Source organism: Sinocyclocheilus rhinocerous, unplaced genomic scaffold (assembly GCF_001515625.1).
Source record: "Sinocyclocheilus rhinocerous isolate Xijiao unplaced genomic scaffold, SAMN03320098_v1.1 scaffold1154, whole genome shotgun sequence".
NCBI classification, from domain to species: domain Eukaryota; kingdom Metazoa; phylum Chordata; class Actinopteri; order Cypriniformes; family Cyprinidae; genus Sinocyclocheilus; species Sinocyclocheilus rhinocerous.
Window position 1 is genome coordinate 536498 of NW_015627356.1, and position 23417 is coordinate 559914.

The 23417-nt window shown below is 35.9% G+C and overlaps 2 protein-coding genes across 4 annotated transcripts in view; one reads left to right on the top strand and one right to left on the bottom strand.

Moving 5' to 3' along the window:
• LOC107727216 (protein FAM135B-like) overlaps positions 1–13578 on the bottom strand; it is a 67430-nt gene extending 53852 nt beyond the window's left edge. Inside the window, exons 1-2 of one of the 3 annotated variants that reach the window (XM_016537011.1) lie at positions 13150–13578; positions 3532–3623 (exon numbers count right to left, since the gene is read on the bottom strand). In XM_016537011.1, coding sequence (XP_016392497.1) covers positions 3532–3611 — 80 coding nt within the window. In that variant the 5' untranslated portion in view covers positions 3612–3623; positions 13150–13578. Of the gene's footprint in view, positions 1–3531; positions 3624–3778; positions 3850–11963; positions 12723–13149 lie in introns of those variants that run through there. The other 2 variants (XM_016537027.1, XM_016537017.1) reach the window with 2 other exon arrangements.
• Positions 13579–13945: 367 nt separating this feature from the next.
• The window catches only part of LOC107727308 (collagen alpha-1(IX) chain-like), a 26672-nt gene continuing 17200 nt past the window's right edge, over positions 13946–23417 (top strand). The window contains exons 1-4 of the mRNA XM_016537146.1: positions 13946–14127; positions 14253–14330; positions 16626–16782; positions 20962–21044. Of these exons, the coding sequence (XP_016392632.1) occupies positions 16757–16782; positions 20962–21044 (109 nt within the window). The 5' untranslated portion in view covers positions 13946–14127; positions 14253–14330; positions 16626–16756. The remainder of the gene's footprint in view (positions 14128–14252; positions 14331–16625; positions 16783–20961; positions 21045–23417) is intronic.

Here is a 23417-nt window from a genome sequence, read left to right on the forward strand (position 1 = left end):
TTGTGTTGTGAGCATTTGCAGCGCGTTTCTGTTTTTGCAGCTCGTTTCTTTATTTGTTTGTGTTGTGAGAATTTGCAGCGCATTTCTTTATTTGTTTGTGTTGTGAGCATTTGCAGCGCTTTCTTTATTTGGTTGTGTTGTGAGCATTTGCAGCGCGTTTCTGTTTTTGCTTGTGTTGTGAGCATTTGCAGCTTGTTTTTGTATTTGGTTGTGTTGCGAGTGTGTTTGCAGCACATGTTCTGTCAAACTGATGAAGATGTTTTCTTAATTTGCTGGTGCTTTTTCTATTTGCATGTGTTTTCTGAAGTTGCATCACGTTGAGCTCTCTCGGCCACCGTAGGAACTACATACAGGGGCTGTTAAAAACAAACAGTATATTAGAGAGCAGTGTGTGTCTTGTGGGGATTATTTCAGACAAGAGCTTTCTGCTTTATGGAGGGGGGAAGGGCCAGTCAAATCTCTGCAAAGCTGATGTTTCAGCCAATGGCCTTGCTTTAATCTCAGAGCAGACGGGCTGAGCTGAAAAACATTATGAGTGACCTCTACTCCATCGCAACCTCTGCTTCACACAGCTGTCAGGAGAACGGTGGAGGATAGACAGGTAATACTATATTAGATCTGCTGACAGACAGGTGTCTACAGTAGATGTGCCTTGGGAGTCTCTATAGTATTTCTAGCTTTATAGACTTGCTTTTTTCAGAAACTTTATTGATCACCCTTGGGACTGAACTTGCAACCTTTGCGTTAGCACTACCCGGTTCTTCAAGACAACGAGAACTTTAATCTCCCATCCTTTTGTGTTATACAATTATTAAGTTGTTAAATTAAATGCTAATGTACTGTTAACACTCACTATTAACCTTAATTATGATTAATAGCATTTTTTTATTTGCCTCCATAAAATGTTTTTCACAATAAAAACAGGAGCATTTATTAAATACGGTAAATAGGATAAAATATGTTTTCATGTTGTCTTTAAATTGGTAGTTGACAGTTGTTGTTTTTTTTTCAATCAACCTTAAGATGGTTAATTTTTAGATAAAGTATAATGGAAAGTATCCATGTAAAATCCTGTAATTGACCCTTTTTATCACTTTTTTGTACACTAACTAAAACTAACGTCTCGGTTACGTATGTAACCCTCGTTCCCTTTCAGTCGGTCACTCTCGACGTCACGTCGGATGACCGACGAATTGGGATCTCGCTTAGAGAGACCAATCCACTTCGAGTGTAAACTAAACGAGCCAATGCACATTGGCATGCGATTATTGCATCCAGCTGCTGCTGATCACAGCGTGAGTATAAGTAGGCAGCAGATGCAGCGCATATTCAGCTTTTCGCTTCGGAGCCGAGCGATTACATCGTTCTGCTCCTGACTACTCTACTGAGAGAAGAAGACTGAACGAACACTCGAAGTGGATTGGTCTCTCTAAGCGAGATCCCAATTCGTCGGTCATCCGACGTGACGTCGAGAGTGACCGACTGAAAGGGAACTAAAAAGTACTAACTAACACTAAAAAGTACACTAACTATTAATATATATTTAGTGTATATATTTAATGTGTTTTATATTTAGTAATGTATATTTACATATATTACCATTCAGTAAGATTTTTTTAAAACAAACTTTTATTCAGCAAGAATGCATTATATTCATCAAAAGTGATCAACCCCAAACTTTTGAATGGTAGTGTGCACATAACATGCCAATGTTATTGAATGTCAACCACTGGACTAGCACCAAACTCGTGGCAGCAGAACTCTAGTCACGAATCATAAAGGTCATGGAAGCACAGTTTTGTCCCTGAATCTCAAATGAGTTTCTAGTCAGATCTCTGTATAGTTAAAAAATCAGTGACCTGAAAAGTCATTGAATTCCCTGTAGACTTCACCTGCTGACTGTAATTGATTTGGTTTGAACCAATGACAGGAACATAATGTACAAAACCAGCAAAAATCAATCATTTTTCTACCAGTCTACTGAAACAAACACCTTCCTGTGACATCGCATGGTCTTAGCAGGGAGATGTAAATGAAAACACTGTTTAACACCCAATCAACACCAGCAAGCGATGCACCGGAACTCGAAGATAACTCCTGTTACAGTCAGTGAAGCTGTCTACAATGCACACAACACGACTTTAGCCATTTGCAGCATAGACAACTGTTTTGATTATATTGGGAACTGAGAGTTAGAGTGGTTGCATTGACACTGGTACGGTGGTTATGGTTGTTTTCAAAGTAATTAGCATTAAACAAATGTGTAAATATCATTTTGCACCACTAGAGGTACCAAATATATTGTTTTCAAATAAAATTCTTGTCTGCTATTGGTCAAACAGATAGCCCCACCCCAAATTCACACCATTGGTTGGGTGAATATGTCTGAGCCAATCAGACTGCTCAAACAGATTACAAATTTCGTTTGTTACCACTAATGGCTCAGAAATCACACATGCTTCACCTTTAAAAACTCTATGAAATTGCACGAAGCACCGTTTTCTTTTCCTGTAAACTTATTGCATTACATTACATTAATACTTTAATTATACATTAAATTGATAATAAGTGGCAGTATAGACATGTATAATGTTACAAAAGTTGTTCTTTTGAACTTTATAATCATCAGATGATCCTGAAAAAAAGATATAACAGTTTCCACAAAAATATTAAGCACCACAGCTGTTTTCATCATTGATAATAATTAGAAATGTTTCTTTGAGCAGCAAATCAGCATATTAAAATGATTTCTGAATGATCATGTGACACTGAAGACTGAAGTAATGATACTGAAAATTCAGCTTTGCATCACAGGAATAAATTACATTTTAAAATAGTCAAATAGAAAATAGTTATTTTAGTAGTAATAATATTTTACAATATTACTGATCTTACTGCATTTTTGATCAAATAAATGCAACCTTGGTTAACAGAAGAGACGTCCTTCAAAAACATTAAAGGGATAGTTCACCCAAAAATGAAAATTATGTCATCATTTACTTACCCTCTATGGAAGTCAATGGCAACCACCAACTGTTTGATTACCAGCAATCTTCAAAATATCTTCTTTTATGTTCAACATAAGAAAGCAACTCATACAGGTTTGGAACGACATGAGGGTGAGTAAATGATGACAGAATTTTCATTTTTGGGTGAACTATCCCTTTAAAAAACATCTTAAAACAATTTCCCATTAGAGAAAATGCATATATCTGCTAAAAGTTAATATTGTCAGCTTTTAAGACTACGCTAGCTGTTAGCATAATGAGACATATACCAAAACTCTAGTTTTGATTTCCAGCTCTGGTGTTTGTGCCGCATGACACAAAATGAATGCCACACAAAGCTGACTATTCACTGCATCCAAAAAGAACATGGAAAAATGCCTGGAATGTGACAATTAAACTGATTCAAAGTGGCTCTTAGTGTTTATGCGTGATGCTGTCACCATGTGCTCTTTCCGAACTGGTTGTTTAGAGAACAGACACTTAACACAGCCTTCATTAGACGTACAGAAGAATACAGACTTACCCTCTCTGGAAGAGATCCACATTGTGAAACTTGTGCAGCTCCAGCGAGAACTCCACAGTGCCCTGTACTTCCGACATCATCTATTCCATCACCTAGAGAGACAGAGAAATGTTCATTTGCAGCTGAACACATCAAGACTTGCATTGTCTTGCTATCTAACTCAGAATGCATTTCTCATTCAGGACTCTCTATGTTGCTGTTTCATTGTCAGCCGAGCCGTTTGCCCATTGTGAGGGAGTGTGTTTACCGTGGTAACCCAAATGAACACAATCCAGTGACTCAAGAGCCGGACGCACATGTGTGACTCAGGGAGACGCCATCTCTAATTACTCAGGCTGTGACTCATCCCAGACTATATTTGTTCTGAGAACCCGATGTGCTGCTCTGTGGCAAACGAATGTACGTCGCACAGCTCCAAGACGGATGGCAGCAGTGGCATTTCTGGATGTGATCCCAAATCATACTTATGACACCATCCGTCTAAGAGACGCCGCAGCTCAGGCTGAACCTGTGTGTGTGTGTGTGGCAGTAATCATATCAATGGCTTCTTCCCACACAACAGGTTGTGGTGCGAGTCCAGTGCTTGTGACATGAGAGGATTGGCTGGAATCTGATTGGATATTTTCTTTTCCAGACTGCCTTTATGAGAAAGAATCAGTGTGTTTTAGAGAGCAACACTCAGCATTAATTATTAGCATTCACATTTTCACTCAAGTTTATCTTTCTGTCTTTTTGTCTCTTTCTCTGTTTGTTTGTCCTTCATTATCTTTATTACTCATTCTCTTTCAAATTGCCTTTATTGTAGTAAAAAACAGATATAATGACCAGGCCATCATCCAATATCAATGTCCAGTTGTCAGATGAATAAGTGTCAATCTGTTCCAAAATGTATTATATAATTTGAAGTTTTATTGTGTATTTTCAGGACAATAAAGCACATCACTATGGGAGCCCGTTTCCGCCACTGAATAAAAAATAAAAAAGGTAATTGCGACTTTTTAACTCACAATTCTGACTTTTTTTTCTAAGAATTGCGTGACATAAACTAGCAATGCGAGTTAAAAAGTCATAATTGTGAGACAGCTAACCAATCATAACACATTTTGTTTTTCGGAAGGCGGACCTTCATCAAAGCCGGAACTAATCAAGCCGTTTGTGCCAGGCTGGGGAGAAAGGTATTGTAATAATGTAAATTATGTGAAAAATAATCAGTTTTTCGAACCACCAAGGATGAGAGCATGTTCTAGTACACCCCCAAAACAAAATCAAGACTTTGTAAAAGAGCATAATAGGACCCCTTTAATAAACAGAGATGATTAAAATGTTTCAAAACCGCATGAGCCGTAGTAAGGAAAGCTACAGGAGCTTCACCGTCCGATGTGAATGGGGAGCACAAAAATGTTTCTGGTAGCAGTGATGAAATATTGATAGGAATGCCGTTCCAGCAGACATTACAGAGGGAGTGGGAAAAGGAAGCAATAAAGAGGCGGGATCTGAACGAGTGTGGTGTAGCATTAGATGGCTATTATTAGTGGTTTAGTGCTCGGTCTCGGTATGCCGGCTAAAGGTTAACAGCTCTGGAGCTGCAGTCACCTTCCTCTGGCAGCTGATGCTGAGAAATGAAAAATATGTTTCCTTTGAAACGCTGCCCTTGCGTTAACTGACACAATGTTCCACCGTGTTGGCTTCACTGCCCCATTCAGTATCCTGAGAGCCTGTCCGAGACGGGCCAGAGAACACTGACCTCTGCAGCTGCTGGAGCAGAAGCAGAGGGCATTATGGGTACTGGTGATTAATTTGAAGCATGCAATATTCATGCAGTATAGAAGGACTTTTGTATCTATAAGAATAGAACAGAATAGAATGTAATTAAGTTGCTTTAGGTAAATGCACCTGCTAAATGATTGAATATAGAATATAGTAGAATAACATGAAGTAGCTTTAGGTAAATGCATCTAATAAGTAAATAAATATAGATGAAATAAAACAATAGAACAATATGAAGTTGCAATATGTATATGCACACAATAAAATGGAATATTGAAAAGTTGATTTGGATCAATGCATCAGCTAACTTAATAAATATAGAATAGAAAAGGTAAATGCATCTAGTAAGTAAATGAATTATATAGAGGTGCTTTGTGTAAAAGGATCTGCTGAATAAATATAGATTATAGTAGAATAACATGAAATTGCTTTAGGTAAATGCATAAATAAATGAATATAGAAGAGCATACTAGAATAACATAAAGATAATTTGTGTAAATGCATCTGCTAAATTAATAAATATAAAATATATTAGAATAACATGAAGTTGCTTTAGGTAAATACGTCTAGTCAATAAATATAGAATTAAATAAAGTAATACAATAATATCAAGTTGCTACATGTAAATGCATATGCTAAATAAATATAGAATAAGAATATTAAAAAGTTGTTTTAAGTAAAGGCATTTTCTAAATAAATATAGAATAAATATAACATAATATAATAATAAAAAGATAATTTGTGTAAATGCATCTGCTAAACTGACCCCTTAGCTTTCCTGTAAAATAAAACGCTGTAAACTTTACCCAAAGTAAATTGCATGCTGTTCTAAGTAAATAAATATAGAATAAAATAGGACATAATAGAACAATACAAAGTTGCAGTGTGTAAGTTAGTCTGCTAAATAAATAAATATAGAATAAAATGTTACTTGTGTTATTATAATATGTTATTAATTTAGCATCTGCTAAAGTTGCTGAAGTTGATAAAGTTGCTTTAGGTAAATGGACCTAATTTATAAATATAGTTAAAATAGAAAATAATAAAATAATATAAAGTTGCTTTGGGTAAATGCATTTGCTAAATTAATAAACAGATTAGAATAATATAAAGTTGGTTTGGGTAAATGCATTTGTTAAAGAAATATAGAATAAAATGGAATATAACTGAATAATATAACATTGCTTTGGGTAAATGCATCTGCTGAATAAATAAATACAAAATAAAATAGAACACAACAGAATAATATGAAGTTGGTTAGGTCAATTTTAAACAGAATATAACAGATTTCTTCCTATAATTATAGGTCTCATTAGATTTAGACAATAATTATGTTTTATGCTATTCATTTTTTAATAAATCTGCTCAGTTAATAAATATAGGGAAAAAATGAAGTAAAGTAAAAACATAAAAAGTAAAATAAATGTAATCAAATAAAGTGTGTGAAAGGAACTAGGAACCTGACTAATCTGCTTGATTGATTAATGCGACAAGATTCATATATGTAAGATTTACTCATGTAATTAGATTTAGATGGTATGACATGATCAAACAATATTGGTTTAACTGAGGTCACTACTTCCTTTACAGGCAGTAATCACACACAATGGATGTTACCGGACTTTAAACTGCTATTAAAAAACTTGTTTGCAATGGAAGTCTGCTAAATGAATCTCTCGGTGTGTTAGGACTGTGAAGTGTTCAGTTGAATGTATTACTGAATTACCGGACACCTTTAATATTCTCAGAGATCTGCCAAAATGATGGACATGTAACCTGCATTTCCCAGAGTTCACTTCCAGCAATATTCAATATTTTTGTGCAACAATGGGTGCTTGTGTGCAGTCATAAATCTATTGCTGACTGAAGACACTTGCTTGATCAATTCTGCAGGCCGTGGGCTTGCTGTGAGTGATCTATGATTTCATTCTGGCAAGAGTGAAGAGCCTTATGGGCCTGTCAGGCTGTGTCAGTCTGTCTGTGTGTGTGTGTGTGTGTGTGTGTGTGTATACACGCATATATTATGTAAACGCAAACTTTTATTTTGGATGCAATATATATTATATTACAGCTGTCAAATTGATTAATCGCAATTAATTCTATCCAAAAAGATTGTTTACATAATATATGTTTGTGCCTTGTGTATATTTATATGTATATATAAATATGTACATGCATATACTTTTAAGAAATATGTACACATGTGTATTCATATTTATATATGATTTATTAAATGATATGATCTTAAATATATCCATGTGTGTGTGTGTTTATTTATGTATACATAAATATACAAAGCACACACACATATGTTATGTAAACACAAACCAATATTTTGAATGTGATTAATCGATTTGACAACCCTTATACAGTACACACACACACACACACACACACACACACACACATACTTTTTTCAATAATTACAAATAATAATTAAGTATGAATGAATGCATGAATGAATGAATGCAAAAACATTTTCTTTTTCTGCTATAATGAATTGATTGTCAAAAAACAAATGTCAAAATTCTGTTTCACCAGAACTGGTTGTCAGACAGGAAGTGACATTGGCTTTAACCCTCATTTGAGTCTTGGCTGAAATCGATCAATACACACACACACACACACACACACACACAGAGACAGAGAGCGAGAGAGAGAAAGTCGTTTGGTGAGTCACAAGCTTTCTTGAATTCAGTTCAGATACTCCCTTTGCCTTCTTTGAAGGTGTTTTCCTGTTCATTCAGAGCTCATTGCAATATTTATTAGATTTATATATTTTATTAATCTATTTAAAATGTATTTTAATACAGCAAAACCTTTTTGTACTTAAAAAATGAATCCAATCGCAATGCCAATAATGTTCAGCTAATGCAGGAATATAATTTATATGGAATAAACCCAAACACAACAAATTCACCTTAGCCTCCACAAGGCCATGGCAAGAAAGACAAATATGCAACAACTAGTTCACTGATTCTGCCTAGAAAAGCTTAAAAAACTGCTGACTCTGCTCAGGAAACCTCCAACAACATTTTAGACGGCACACATCAGCTGACACAATGCAGTCGGGTTTATAAAGGAACAGCAGTGAATGATGCTGTTGAACTGGAACATTTAATGCTGTAGTTTGTCAACATACAGCACATTCCCTGAACTGAAATAATTATCTAACGTAGCGTTAGTTCTGGCAGGTCACGTTAGTCAAGCTCGCATCAGCTGACTCTCAGCTGATCCCCATCTACCTATGGGAATACGACACCTATCTAAGCATTCATATATAAGATCCCTCAGTATTATTAGCAGTTTTGCATTGCTCAATAGCTAATTATCCTCCTCCATCCCCAACTCCTCCTCTGTCAGTCGGGATTCAGCCTTCTGATTCTCCTTTGTATCAGACTAATTCTAAAATGTGTACATAACATTATTGAACTTTAACGATATCTGCAATACATTTATGTTGGTTCTGTTCTGTTTACCCTGGGGGTGTTATCGCTGCTCTCCCTGCTCTCATCCATGCTAGGTTGCATGGATGCGCAGGGAGTTATTGCCCAGAACAGAACCATACCGCCAATCCAAACTGTATGCTAATTGTCAATCATCTTTGACGATAGTGGTCCTGACAGAAGTTTTATTTATTTTATTTTATAAATTACAGCTCAAATCAACTTCACCACTCTTGAAATAGACACACATCTCAAAAGTCAAAGTCATGTAAACCTCTGTCTAACATGAGACTACACTGTTGTCAACATTAAAAGAGTAGTAAGCTATGTTGTTGTGACATGACCTCTTTATGCTGCATGTATAATTCAGCAAATAAGGAATGATGTACTGTACATCCAACCGGTTGTTATTGCAAAAATCATCCGAGACGCACACAAAAACAGTTCCTATATAACAAACAGTTTTAAGCCTGCACGAACAAACAAGTTCAAACAAGCTGGGCATTTAATGGATAATGTACAGTCATGCCACTTATTAAAGAACATTTCACCACTTTAATAAAGGCAGGGATGTGAAATATTGATTTGAGAAGAAAGCATTTCAAAAGCATACTTGTTTATTATCTTATTATCTACAGTTTACAGGTTTCTTTTAAGAAAATAGTCTATAACTGAGGCGTAAGATGGCGCCTGTTGCGTTTGAATGAAACAAGAGAGACTGTGTGATACAGGAGACGTAAAAAAAAAAGTGTTGGCCTCATATTGGCGGTCATTATACAGCTTTACTATTGACGACAGTCATTATTAGGAATAACTGACCTCGGATTGTCACAACTGACCAATCAGAATCAAGCATTTCACAGCGCCATGAGACATTCAATTAACTTTTCAAAACATGATTAGGTGTTTTCATTCAAATTTGTGTTCATTCAAAATGTTTAGCAGACCGATTACCTAATAAATCAAAAACTCAGTATTGAAAATTGTGGATGACATCAATTTTCATTACACTGAAAATGAAAGGTCACTTGGGCACATTGCATTGTGGGATACAGTATCTAACGCACTGTGCTCTATATGCACATTTTGGCAAAACTTGTAGATTATCCAGATATTCCATGCATACAGAAAGTCCACATGCTTTGCATAGTATTCATATACATGCTATAGTTGCGTGTTATTTTCTTTCCAAAATAGTAGACTAGATAATAGTATGGAATAATAGCATACTCTTTTTCCCAAGTAAGCTGGCTGTGACAACTCAAAAGGTCACATGCTTCTACTTTGCTACATACAGACAGAAGACAGGGTGAAGTTGGGTGAGATGACAGAGGTTTGGTTTGTCGTTAGATCACAGGGCACAGAATAACAACTGTACCTCTAAAGCCAAAAATACATGAACATATAAATGATTCTTACTGTGCATATAAACAGATGGATGGATGAATGGATAGATGGATAATTGTAGATCAAATCTGCATATGTCTTGCAGCAGTGATATTCGGCTCTGTATAATGAAGTCCTGCAGTAGGACAATGGTGCTGGTAAAAGATTTATACGGCATGCGCTTGACCCTGCGGGAACAATGTGATAGTGAAAAGAGATTAGAGAAATCACATGAGAGAGAGTCACAGGACCGCATGAGACCGGCCTGAGCACAAACTGTTACAAATCCACACAAAGAGACCTGAGAAAACCTGACATGGCACACTCGCGCACACACACTGTCCTGATGCGGTTCACACACAGAGCTGTTCACATTACAGGATTCACAGCTGACTCAAATGCTAATGTGTGACACTGTCCTGAATAGTCACAGATCACTGCTTGAAATGAGAGAGATAAAATCATGCTGAAGTACAATGAAGTTCCTGTCTGCATTACACACCGTGTCCTAATTAGGTGACACAACAGGTTATTTTTTTATGATCAATTAGGGTAAAAATAATGTGTGATGCAAATCAGAACATTAAGACTATTTGATGTTTAATATGCAGTTTTGAGGAGAAGGATTGACCAATGAAATGTCACTGTGGGCGTGGTTATCTTGCACAATGCGGAAACAGAAGCCAACCAACCAACAAAATGTCCAGTTGTTGTGACTGGTTAGTACACTTGGAAGATATTTTTGCTGTTCACTTTGTGTAACACTGTGTCCTAACCAAGTATGTTTCCAGCTAAAAGTAAAGTTGTTTTACCACACTGAAAGAAAAAAAATGCTGAATGGCACGACATAATCAAAGCCAATTTGAATGTATTTGGTATTTAATGTACAGCTATCTATATTTAAATTTGTCTGTTGGTGCGACTACCCAGCAAAAGTGAAACAAATTCCTGTAGCTCCTCATTTGTCTTTGTCTGTAACCATAAAATGTCTGATTTACAATGAAATGTAAGATTTTAGGTTCGATCTGTTAACATGCTTAAGAAATGGGTATCATAAAGTAACAATAAACAATTTACTTAGTTAACGTTTATGATTTATAAATAGACACTGATCAAAAGTTAATATTTTTAAAATATTTTTGAAAGTCTCTTATGTTCACCAAGGCTGCATTTATTAAAAAAAAAAAAAAATACAGTAAAAACAGTAATATTGTGAAATATTATTAGAATTTAAATCAACTGTCTTCTGTTTGAATATATTTTAAAATGTAATTTAATTCTGTGATGCGAAGCTGAATTTTCAGCATCATTACTCCAGTCTTCTGTGTCACATGATCCTTCAGAAATCATTCTAATATGCTGATTTGCTGCTCAAGAAACATTTATTGTTATTTATAATGCTGAAAACAGTTGTGCTGCTTAATACTGTGATACATTCAATATATGCAGAAATTAACTTTAACCAAGATTAAGAAATGCTTTAAAAGTATTCTTAATTCATAGTTCATGGTATCTATCTACTGCATTAATGTTAACATTATTGTAAAATGCTACTGAGATTTATTGATTGCTGCTGTATCATGTCATGCTATTAATGACTGTTTATTTTTTTATTTCTAAAGAGGCATTCATTAAACCTCATTGAAATGTTCAAAAACCTTTAAACAATGGTTAATTGTTTATTTATGAAAACTCCTGTCCTCTGAGCATTCTAGAACTTTGTGTTGATTTTTTTCTAGATCATCTACAATGACTAAACTTGGCTGTTTTTCTTTCTCCCAGCATTCCCACAAGATCATCCTGTACAGTTCGCCTGGAGCAGTGTGGACAGACCTGGCCGATCGGAAGTCTGCTGGAAAATCTGCTGTTTTACCACATCAGTTAGAACACTCTGGCGTCTGGGGTATTTCGTGTCCTCCGGCAAGCCCAGGCCCCATCCGTTAAACACGCCGACAAGCGTCCGGGCCCCTGCGGGACTCGCTACTTTGCACTTGAATGTCACCATCTATACGGTCCAACTACATTATTCACAGCGCTCATTAAGAGTCCTGATTATTCCAGATTTTACATCGCCTTTAAATGTCAGGCTGAGTCAAATGCCATGAGCTGAATTCTTAAGTCTCATCTACACGAGACAAGTAATTTGAAAAATACATCCGCAGCCCGGCTTGCCAAGACGGTGCTGTGAATGTCAGATTTATTGACCTTCACAGATACAGGCCATTCCAGTTCTTCAGCTCGGATTATGCATTTAGAAGAGTTCATTAAGAGTGAAATTGTCCCATTCAAGGTGAACGCCTGAATTTGGCTAATGCAGAATAACTCCGGAGTAAAATTCCAGTGGTTTTAGTGAGCTCCTGTAAGCTGGAGTTTCTTGAGTCTTCAGCAGGCTGTTTTTGTCAGTTCAGCCCTGCTAGAAACACCTCATTACATGTAATCTCTCAGAGAGGTTGAAGAGGTGTTTACAGTCAGTTTTGCACCAAATACATGAAGGAAAACCAAAATCCTAGATTTTCTTTCCTCACCGTAGTACAAAAATGCATCATGCAAATCCTTGTCATATGTCTAAACAGTTCCTTCAGGTTTTGATTGAACTCTTTCTGACCCATCAAATGACATATTAGCCCTCTAACAGAACAGAAAGCGAATTAGTATACATGCACCTAAATCAAATCATTCCCAACCGTGGTGTCCGGCACACGGCGTACTGCTCAAGTCATCATCAATGTCACATGCTTCAAATGTGTTGTTGTCATGTAGAAATACAGTGCTGTGCTTTTCTGATGGAGCCAGATGGCTGGCGCGTTGCATTGGCAGAATATGCATCCAATATGTTCCTAACAGGGATTTATGCCGGATAACGGAATATTTCCCTGCCTGTCCATCTAAGAGCGGCTTAAAGACCAGACCAGACTAGACAGTCATTAGGAAACACCAGTCAAAAGCAAGTCCACAGTCGATGTGAGCCAAACACGGATGAACAATAACAGAGAAAGAGCGTAAACGTCCGTTACCTTACCTGCCTGTGCGACGACCCAGAGGCGTGATCCGCGCACCCGCTTTGATCCTATGTCATTAAGTTGAGAGGGAGGGAGTGTGTGTTGAGAGCAGGAGCAGGTCTCAGTGTTGATACAGGCATTAGTGGCTCACGGCTGCTTCTGCTTCTGCTGCTGCTGGTACTGATGCTGATGCTGTTGTTGCCATGGTGATCATTCAGCTCCTGCGTGCTGCGGTAGCGCGCTTGCGTTCTCCCACCTCCACAGATGATGTTCAATCTGCCTAAGTGCTGCTGCGCCACTCGCTTGGCCCCTCTCTCTTTCTCTCTCTCTCTCTCTCTCTCTCTCTGTGTGTGTCTGAGGCTGGATGCATGATAATAAGGGATGGATGTGTGCTCTGTGTTGTCAGACGCACTATGCATACAGGCTTACGCCAGTGTCAATACATGTGAGATAATTCAGCTTTACTCTTGTTTAAGAGACTAAATGTGTCTCTGCATTTACAGTTTAAGCTTAGGATTAATATTTAATTATAAAAAATTAAGCAGGGCCATCAACCAATCAATACATAAATAACTAAAATAATAGATTTATAATTTGAGGTTGGATCACCTGCCCGTGACTGCTAAACCTCTGCTATTCATAATCAGATTACATATTGAAGTTACCCAGCATTCATTGCATTCATACTGCTGGTTGTTTAAACACACAGTGTGTGCTATGCACTAAAAGCATGCGGGTCTGTTCCGGCCAGTGAATGTGGATGTCTCTTTGTGTGTACCGATCAAATATTGATGCTGAATCGGTGCAGACAGTACAGTATATACATACTTTGGAGTGTTTTTAAAAGCTCACTTGGGTAGTTGCACAATAGCTCGGCATTTCTGAGTAGTAGCAGACTGTGCAGGTGTGCAGATTGGCTTATGTAAACTCTGCAACATCTGGTCTTGAACAGGTAACTTCCTGATTGTATCTGCACACAGGAAACCCCAAATACTAAGGTTAGTGTCACTGCAGAAGCATATCCAAATACCATGAGTCCTGCAAACTTTACATACGCTGTCTTGCCCTTTTTGTCATATTTAGTATATGCTGTAAATTATATGTACATTTTCTGTATACATAGAATATGGGCTGAAATGCACAGTACACAGCCAGAACAATGTACTGCAGCAACTTGACCTACCAGTGTGACGAATGAACCGTAAGTAATATTCATATTAATAAACATATTTGTTGGGTAATTGTATGGAAATGCCTACTTCAAACAGGTCTCCTTCACCCGTCTGTCATCAGATAAAGGAATTATTTATTCATTTATTTTTTTAAAGAAATCAACTTTTCAAGGCAATCAACCCATGGATGGTTTACCTATTGGGGTAGGAGGAAGTATTTTAAAAGTTACTCCATTTTTAAGACAAATTTACACAAGATTGGATTTAAAAATGCACAATCACGTTTTGTTGTTTTTTTCCCGAAACTTGCTAGGTCATGTGACAGCAATGCAAGTGAGGGAATGCAACAATTTGGAATGCTGCTGTTTAAAATGTATAACTGAACCTAACATACTAGCATACTACTCTTGATAGTATTTCTGTCATACACACTATTTAAATTTGGGGTCAGTCATGATTCATTATTTTTTTTTATGTTTTTGAAAGAAGTCTCTATTTATTTGATTGAAAATACAGTAAATACAGTAATATTGTGAAATATTACTATTAAAATAACTCTTCTATTTGAATATATTTTAAAATGTAATTTATTGCTGTGGTGCAAAGCTGAATTTTCAGCATCATTACTCCAGTCTTCAGTGTCACATGATCCTTCAGAAATCATTCTAATATGCTGTCGTTTTACAGCGACTTTACAATCTCCTTTTCTTTTGAGAGCACTCTGCTGTGTCTCATCTATTATTAAATAGTCTTTTTCTTTATAATCCAATAAGGACAGAAAAGCAAAAACAAGTCTGACTAATCTAATATAAACATACAAACGCTTTATTGGTTTATTATGCAGTATTTCCCATCTGTTAGATGTACCTCAACATCCCTCATAGTTAGTCCCCATTTGCTGAGGAAGATTGGCACTGCTGCTGCTTTTCTTATCCCTCAGCTTTTTGGGTCTAATTTTTTGCTGCTTTTATTGTTTAAACACCCTTTTGGGCATAACTTGAGGTTTGTTATGCAATATCTCCCATCTGACAGATTTCTCTCAACATCCTTCAGCATTAGTCATCAGTGACTCCGACCAGAAACCTGCACCCACTGAATTCTTCAGAAAACACCACACGGAATTTCAACACTTAGTTCTGCTTGTATTTTTTTTATTAGATATCTTGGTTAATTCAATTCAAATTTATGTGTATAGCGCTTTCACAATACGCATCATTTCAAAGCAGCTTTACAGAAAATGCAAATGCATGTGTCTGCATTACAATTTAGAGTGATCTGTTATCAGAAGTGAATGTGTCCAAGTAATGTTCATTTCACAAATGAACAGTTCAAGATAATAGAGTCATACAGCTAGCTAACATGAATTAATTTTAGGCAGAAGCTCATTAAAGCGATTATTACTAATGTGATCATAATGTTTACAATATAGAGACATTTTGGCAGTTTGGTTAATCAATGGTGGTTGCCAAGGCAAGTTTATGTTTTATACATCATATTGTGCAATTGGACTTATGTGTTTTGTGAGTTGTAATAAAAACAGTGAAAAGCCATATACTTAGATTTAAATCATAGAATATCTAAAATAGTTTGGCCTAGTAGAAGGGTTGCAAAGAGGTGGAAAATTTCCGGAAACATTCCAGAATTTTTTTTTAACTTTTGGAATGTTTCCGGAAATTTACGGAGAGTTTTGCATGGACAAACAATGCTCACATTTGCTTATTTGAATGTATAAAACATTTAAATATATGCAGTTGTTTATGCTTTTAGCTACCTAGCTTTCTTTTTCTTTTTTTTATTTCTTAATGAAATGTAGGATCACTACAGTAGGAATTGCAGCAGTGCCTGTCTACCTGGAGACACATTGGTTTTTGAAGCATTGTTAAAGTACACTACCTTCCCTGATTTTGCATCAACTACTCTACCTGCATATGCAACCTTAGTGCAATCAGCCCAGATTTATTCACACAGATTGAAGTATGATTCGTGAATAATGGTTGTCAACCAGGTGGGATGTTGAATGTAGTTTTTTTTTAACCAGCGTCATATACACACAATCTAACTGTGTTTATGACAGGCTCTCCCTGCAGTAGGGCTTCCCATTAGCAGAATTACCGCCGCTCAACATGTGTTATTAGCTCCTGTGCAGAAATGAAAAAAGGTGCTCGTAACGCCCGAGGCTCACATCTCCCTTAAACATCAGTCGTAAAAAAGCCTTGCCACCACCCCTCAGAGCTCTTCCAGCCAATTGGACGCCAGGAACCAAGCCAGGTCGCCCTTGCAAAAAACCCTTAATGTGTTCCAAAAGTTTGGCATCTCCTGCACAGGTCGTCTTCAGTCAGAGAGGCACGTGGGCACCACTGAAGACGGACTGGAGGGGGACGACGCATCTCTGGGCCAAAGGACAAAACTTCTGCATCCATTTAGACTCTCACATCCCTGTTGAGGGACAGAAAAAATGGCTCCTCTCCTCAGCATGAGCAGGTAAGATCTCAAACACCTTATGAAAAACATGGAAAAGATCTTACAACACCTTGGTGTGACTATTTTTGGGAATATTTCCCTTTGATGAGTTGCTTTGACCCTTTGTTGAGCTCTGAGTGTTTTTAAAACAGGCAGTGAGGAACATAATTTGGCATAGAATTTAAAACAGCTTCACCCTTTTTAGTGCATCAGGTGTGTAATACACTTATTTAGGACTTAAATCGAGCCTTAACTGCATTTTGTGTTTTTCTATTGGTGTTTTTATGTTTGAGTTTTCAAGGCAGGTTCTTCTATGTTTGTGCCATGAAGATAAAATGCTTCCGCCATCACAAACTTTTCATTTAAGTTTTTCTGTTCTTCTAAGCGCCTTTGTAATGATAGTTTAGATGAAAGTTGAGGAGGAACTTCCCTCAACATCTGGATGAAAGACAGCAGTTGGTTTGCTCAGGAAAACAGCAGTTGCCTAGCAGGGAAATCACACATCCCAACACAAATCTGATTATATTCTCCATATTTCAGTGTGTTTGTTTGCAGTATGAAAAAGTTGAACACATGTTAGCTTCTCAATTAATCATCTTGTGAAAGACTATTTTTTTGTGGTAAATATATTTTTACAGTTGTATATATATATATATATATATATATATATAAAATATAAATATTAGAAATTGCTTTTTTGCGAGTGAAATGCTCTATAGATGGGTTTTTTTTTTGTTTTTTTTTACTTAATGCTTAGAATTGAGTTATGTAAATTCTATGGTCAAAAGGTTTGGGAACCCTGCACAGAACATTAATAAATGGTATACCCCTAAAATGATCTACAAACCATATTCATATAGCACTTCCAAAAAAGGTACCATGGTACTACCATGTTTTTTGTTAATGGATTTTTGGACAAGTACCATCATATTGCCATCTGATTTGTTACTGCCACAGTTTTGTAAGGGCATTTACTCTGCATTTTTCTTTGTAATTATTTTTACCAGTTTATGAGCATAAGAGTATAAGGAAGGAATAAAGAGAATCACAAATAAATGTATAGCTAATTCTGAGTGAAAATTCAAAATTTAAACCCATTATTGAAATATATGATATCTGTTCTTTAAAGCTCATGTTGAGTGAGTCAGATGTTGTATAAATCGCTCAGAGTTCCTCCTCAGTTTTTGGTATTTTTACGCTGTTGCTGATCACACATCTCTTATATATGATCAATCAGCAGCTTGCGATTTCCGGAGTGTTCCCTCATATGTTTGTGCCTCATGACGGCTGTGAGTGGGAGGAGATATTCCTCCCCGCATGGATTATAATATAGGCTATGAGTGTGTCAACAGGACCAAATCCAAGATTTTGATAACCCTGCCTCCTAATCTGAGCTTCACCCACTACTGTATGAGACACATAGAGAATCCCACAAAACCTGCAGTATCAGACAGTCTCAGATGATATATATAGTATATAGTGGATATTGGGACTAAATACTAAATGATTACCATAGTATCTAGTTAAATGATACTATACTACTCCCATGGCTCATGTTCACAGTTTTTATTTATTTACTTATTTTATGATAGTGCATCTTTACCCTGTAGTCCTTGAAAAGAACATTGTGAAGTGTTTGCCGAACTAACTATGATCACAAAGTAACATCTTGATGTCTAGAGATAGTTTTCTGTCCAAGTTGTAATCAGTAATCAGTAATCAGTCATTTGATTACATTTTCAGAGTAACTTGCCCAACACTGTATATATATATATATATATATATATATATATACTGTATGTGTGTGTGCAATTGGTAAAACTGTACTATAATGCAATGGTTTTTTTTAAATTATAAAGAGCATTGCTAAATGAAAAGTTGTTGTTTTTTACACCTATGAGAATTGTGTCATTGTGCCAAATTATCATAACAAATAGGTGTCTCAATGCAAACTAATCTTAATAGTTTTTGTTTGTTTGTTTATTTTAATTTCAGTAACAATCAGTTTTGAGAGCCACAACTATATAAAGGAGGGAAGGTTGGGAATACTTTAATTAAGACACTGTGAGTGTTCAGGAAAGCTGCCTGGGAGTCTGGCTCACACACCAAAGCCAACACAGCTCGGGGGCCACTGCCATATGTGTGACACACACGGACACACACACACACACAAAACTCTCTATTTTTACATTATAGTGGACTGGAGTATTTCCCTTCATATGCACATTCTCTCTTTTATTTCTCCGAATGACCGTGAAAAATCACAGATCTGAAGTTGTATAATTATCTGTATTGTGCTCTCATCCTTCTGTTTCATTATTCTGTCATCCTCACACACACTTCTGCCTCAACAGCTGCAAATGAAAAATACAAGCTGTTATTTTTGTATAATAGAACAATTGCTTGCAAAACAAAACCATGTGTCAAGGGATTGAGATTACGCTGAGAGAGAGAGAGGATCATTTTGACAGTCCTAACAGGGAGTATGTGAGTTGCATTATATACGTGTATATAAGAGCATTATATCCCATTCAAACGTTTGGGTTACGTAAGATTTTATATTCTTTGCTTAAAGAAATTCATATTTTTATTCAGTAAAAATGCAACAAATTGATCACAACTGACAGTAAAGACGTTTAGTGTTACAAAAGATTTCAAATGCTGTTCTTTTGGTCCTTTTAAGAATCCTGGAAAAAAATGTATCATGGTTTCCACAAACATATTAAGCAGCATATTCAACATTAATAATTAAAAGAATAAGCACATTAGAATGAATTCTGAAGGATCATGTGACACTGAAGACTGGAGTAACGATGCTGAAAATTCAGCTTTGCATCACAGGAATAAATTACATTTTATAATATATTTAAGTAGAAAACAGTTATTTTAAATTGTAATAATATTTCACAATATTACTGTTTTTACTGTTTATTACCCCAAATGTTTGAACAGTATGTCATGCTGTTCCAAACCTGTAAGAAGTAGAGTTAATACAGTAAGTCACGCAATAGCTTTGTGTGAGAAATAGACTGAAATGTAAGTTATTATTGACTCAGAGTTGTTATTCAGATCTTGACATCTGCCTAATCACATCCATAAGATTTCGTCAGACAAGTTCTGGTGTCTCAATCATTCTTTTGAGGCTTTTTGTAATGAATTGGTGTCAGCAAACTCAAACACATAATGACTGACAGGCAGAGAGCTTGCCAACACGTGCGTAGGCCGATTCGTTTGTGCTGTCACAGAGACCGCAGTGTATTCTCAGGGCATCTGCTTCAGAAATCTGTCAGGTAGCAGGACATTTTATGCATAATGTTTGCAAAAAGTCACTTTAACATGTTCACCATAAGTCCAGTCAGTGGAAAGACTCTGCATGTGTCCAATGGACGGACGGATGGATGGATGGGTAATGGAGTGACAGGGTTAGGTGTGTGTGTAATGCTGTGGATAGATGGTGCATATTGTGTGTCTGTACCTCTGACCCAAGAGAATGACTAATTCATCATCACTGTAGCACAGTATCTTCCTGTGCCTCTCTAGCCAATTTAAAACAACACACACATAAGGATGCTGAGTGGACAGGTGGCTCAGGGTCTCTGTCTCGCTCTCAGCATGGCTCTGTTCCAGCGAGGAGCTGCTGGGGTTTCTTGAGGGTCTGTGTCTGACTGATTATAATAATGTGCTACTGTTCAAAAGTTTGAGGTTGGTAAGTTTCTTAAGCTCACCATGACTGCATTTATTAGATTAAAAATACAGTAAAAATGGTAAAATGGTGAAATATTATTACAAATAAAAAATGTTTTCTACTTGAATATTTTTTTCAGCATTATTACTCCAGTCTTCAGTGTCACATGATCCTTCAAAATTCATTCTAATATGCTGATTTGCTGCTCAAAAAAAAAAGACATTTCTGATTATTATCAATGTTGAAAACAGTTGTGCTGCTCAGTATTTTTGTGGACACCATGATACATTTTATCAAGATCAAAAAATATATATATTTAGTTTAATTCAGAACATATTTTGATTCAGAAAACCCAGAGTCAAACCTTCCCTAGACAAGTCTCACCAATACTCAGAATAATATTTTTGCAAATTCATCTTTTGCATTATTTCTCCCTCAGTGCTGAATATTTGGCTACCTCTGTTAGTTTTACATGATGTTGTTTTGTGAGTCTAAATGGTGTCTGTCTCTGGCAGGAGCTGGGTCTGGCGACGGACGCTGACGGGATGTTTAACACGTTTGATTGTCTTCATGTTGCTCTGTGCACCAGCTCTCGCTCGTGAGTATCTTCTCAAAAGAATGTTTGTTGTCCCAGAGATTTAAACTGTTAAAATGCAATTGCAATGCTACTCATTACATAATGCCTTTCTCTGTCCTGTTTTTTAGTCATTGTTGTGGTTTGTCAGGCAATAATGCATCTCAGCTGGATATGAGGAATCAATAAAACTGATTTTTCTTTTATGACTGATGATTAATTAATAACCTGATTAGTCATTCAGCAGACATTTTATACAAAAAACATTTCAACCTTGACAACTGCATTGTACTCTCACTCTGTCCATCCAAGATGTAGATGAGTTTGTTTCTTCATCAGAACAGATTTGGAGAAATGTAGCATTGCATCACTTGCTCACCAATGGATCCTCTGCAGTGAATGGGTGCCGTCAGAATGAGAGTCCAAACAGCTGATACAAACATCACAATAATCCACAAGTTATCCACGTTCATCAGTTAACATCTTTTAACTTCAAACTGTTGCTTCTGGCCAAAATGCAATTCCATAATCCATAATACATCTTCCTCCAGTGGAAAAAAGTCCATCTCCTGTTGTCCTCTCACATCTAAATCCACCCACATATTTGTTTAGAACTGTTTTGGACTGCTTCTGCTTGTTAACAGTGTTAACATATTTCTCCCCTGATTTAGATGAGATGACTTTTTCACTGGAGAAAGCAATATTTTGGGTAGAGGACTGTTAGCAAGAAATTACAGTTTAAAGTTAAAGTCTTCATGATGGATTTGTGTCTTACAAATACTTACAAACCCACAGCTTTTCACAAGATGTTAATTGATGGACTGGAGTGGTGTGGATTACTTGTGATATTTGTGTCAGCTGTTTAGACTCTCATTCTGATGGCACCCATTCACTGCAGAGCACTACATTTCTCCAAATCTGTTCAGATGAATAAATAAACTCATCTACATCTTAAATGGGAAAATTTCAGCAAATCTTCATTTTTAAACTATTCCTTTAATTACATACATCACACATTATATCTGTATTTTACTGAACGCGAATAAAGCAGTGTTTAAATAAACCCAAATGCTGACAAATATACTTTCATTTGAAATAAAAATAGTACCACGACTCTTGATATACTTGGTTAAATCAGTCGAATATAGCGACTAGCGATAACAATACAGCACCTAACCAACCTCTAGTGATTTAACCCCTGTCATGTGACCTTTTCAGCTGTTTTGTTTTGACATCAGTGTGTGGTCCTCATTGAATCACTGTACATGTCTACAAGCTTGTATAAACGTGTGTGTACGCGACTGCACGAACACTGTGGCTTCAGTCTCGGCTTAGTCCCTCATTTGTGCTAATGGGTGGTTTTAAAATGACACAAGAGGATATGAGGGTTTAAAGCGCTCTCACGCGGCTCTGTGCCCGGATAAACAGCACTGTAAAAACACAGGAGAATGCCTTTTTTACCCTGGTACCTCTCGCTAGTGCCTGTTTATTTCAGACCTTCGAGAAGTTCCAGATGTCAGTGTGTCTGTTCATACTTTACCTGTGTAAAGCCAGATGGAAATACAGTGGTACTTTTGAAATATACTGCAGCACTGTGCGAATACCACAATGTACACTATTAGCAAGGTACTTAAAAGAATAGCATAGTATTATCATCATGGTATTGTTCAAAATGCATGGTAATATCATGGTACATTTATGACAGAGGGCTTTAGGAGATTGTGGGAATTATGAAGTGAATAAAGTTAAGAAATACAAAATATTTTGAGCATTCTGGAAGCATTTTTGAGTAGTCATGTTTTATTTTTTATCATTTATTGTTTTTTTTGTTTTGTTTTTTAGCATCTTGTTTTAGGTCATAGAACAGTGGAACCAAACAAATATTATAGCGTCTTAAGTCAGGGTTATTATCATTAACTAAATCTAAAACCATAAAAAATATTACTCATTACATTTTTATTACTTAAAATAAGCATTAAATAAAATATTTTATGTATTTTAGGGCATCATTTTCATTTAATTTACATTGAAGTTCAAAAATAACAAAAAACAAATAAACTAAAATTACAAATTAAAACCAAATAAAAACTATATAGAGATATATTTAATTACCTAATAAAAATGACTAAAACACACAACAAAATTATTAACATTACTAAAACTTTAGCTTATATTTTCATTTTAATTTAATTTAATTTAATTTAATTTAATTTAATTTAATTTAATTTAATTTAATTTAATTTAATTTAATTTAATTTAATTTAATTTAATTTAATTTAATTTAATTTAATTTAATTTAATTTAATTTAATTTAATTTAATTTAATTTAATTTAATTTAATTTAATTTAATTTAATTTAATTTAATTTAATTTAATTTAATTTAATTTAATTTAATT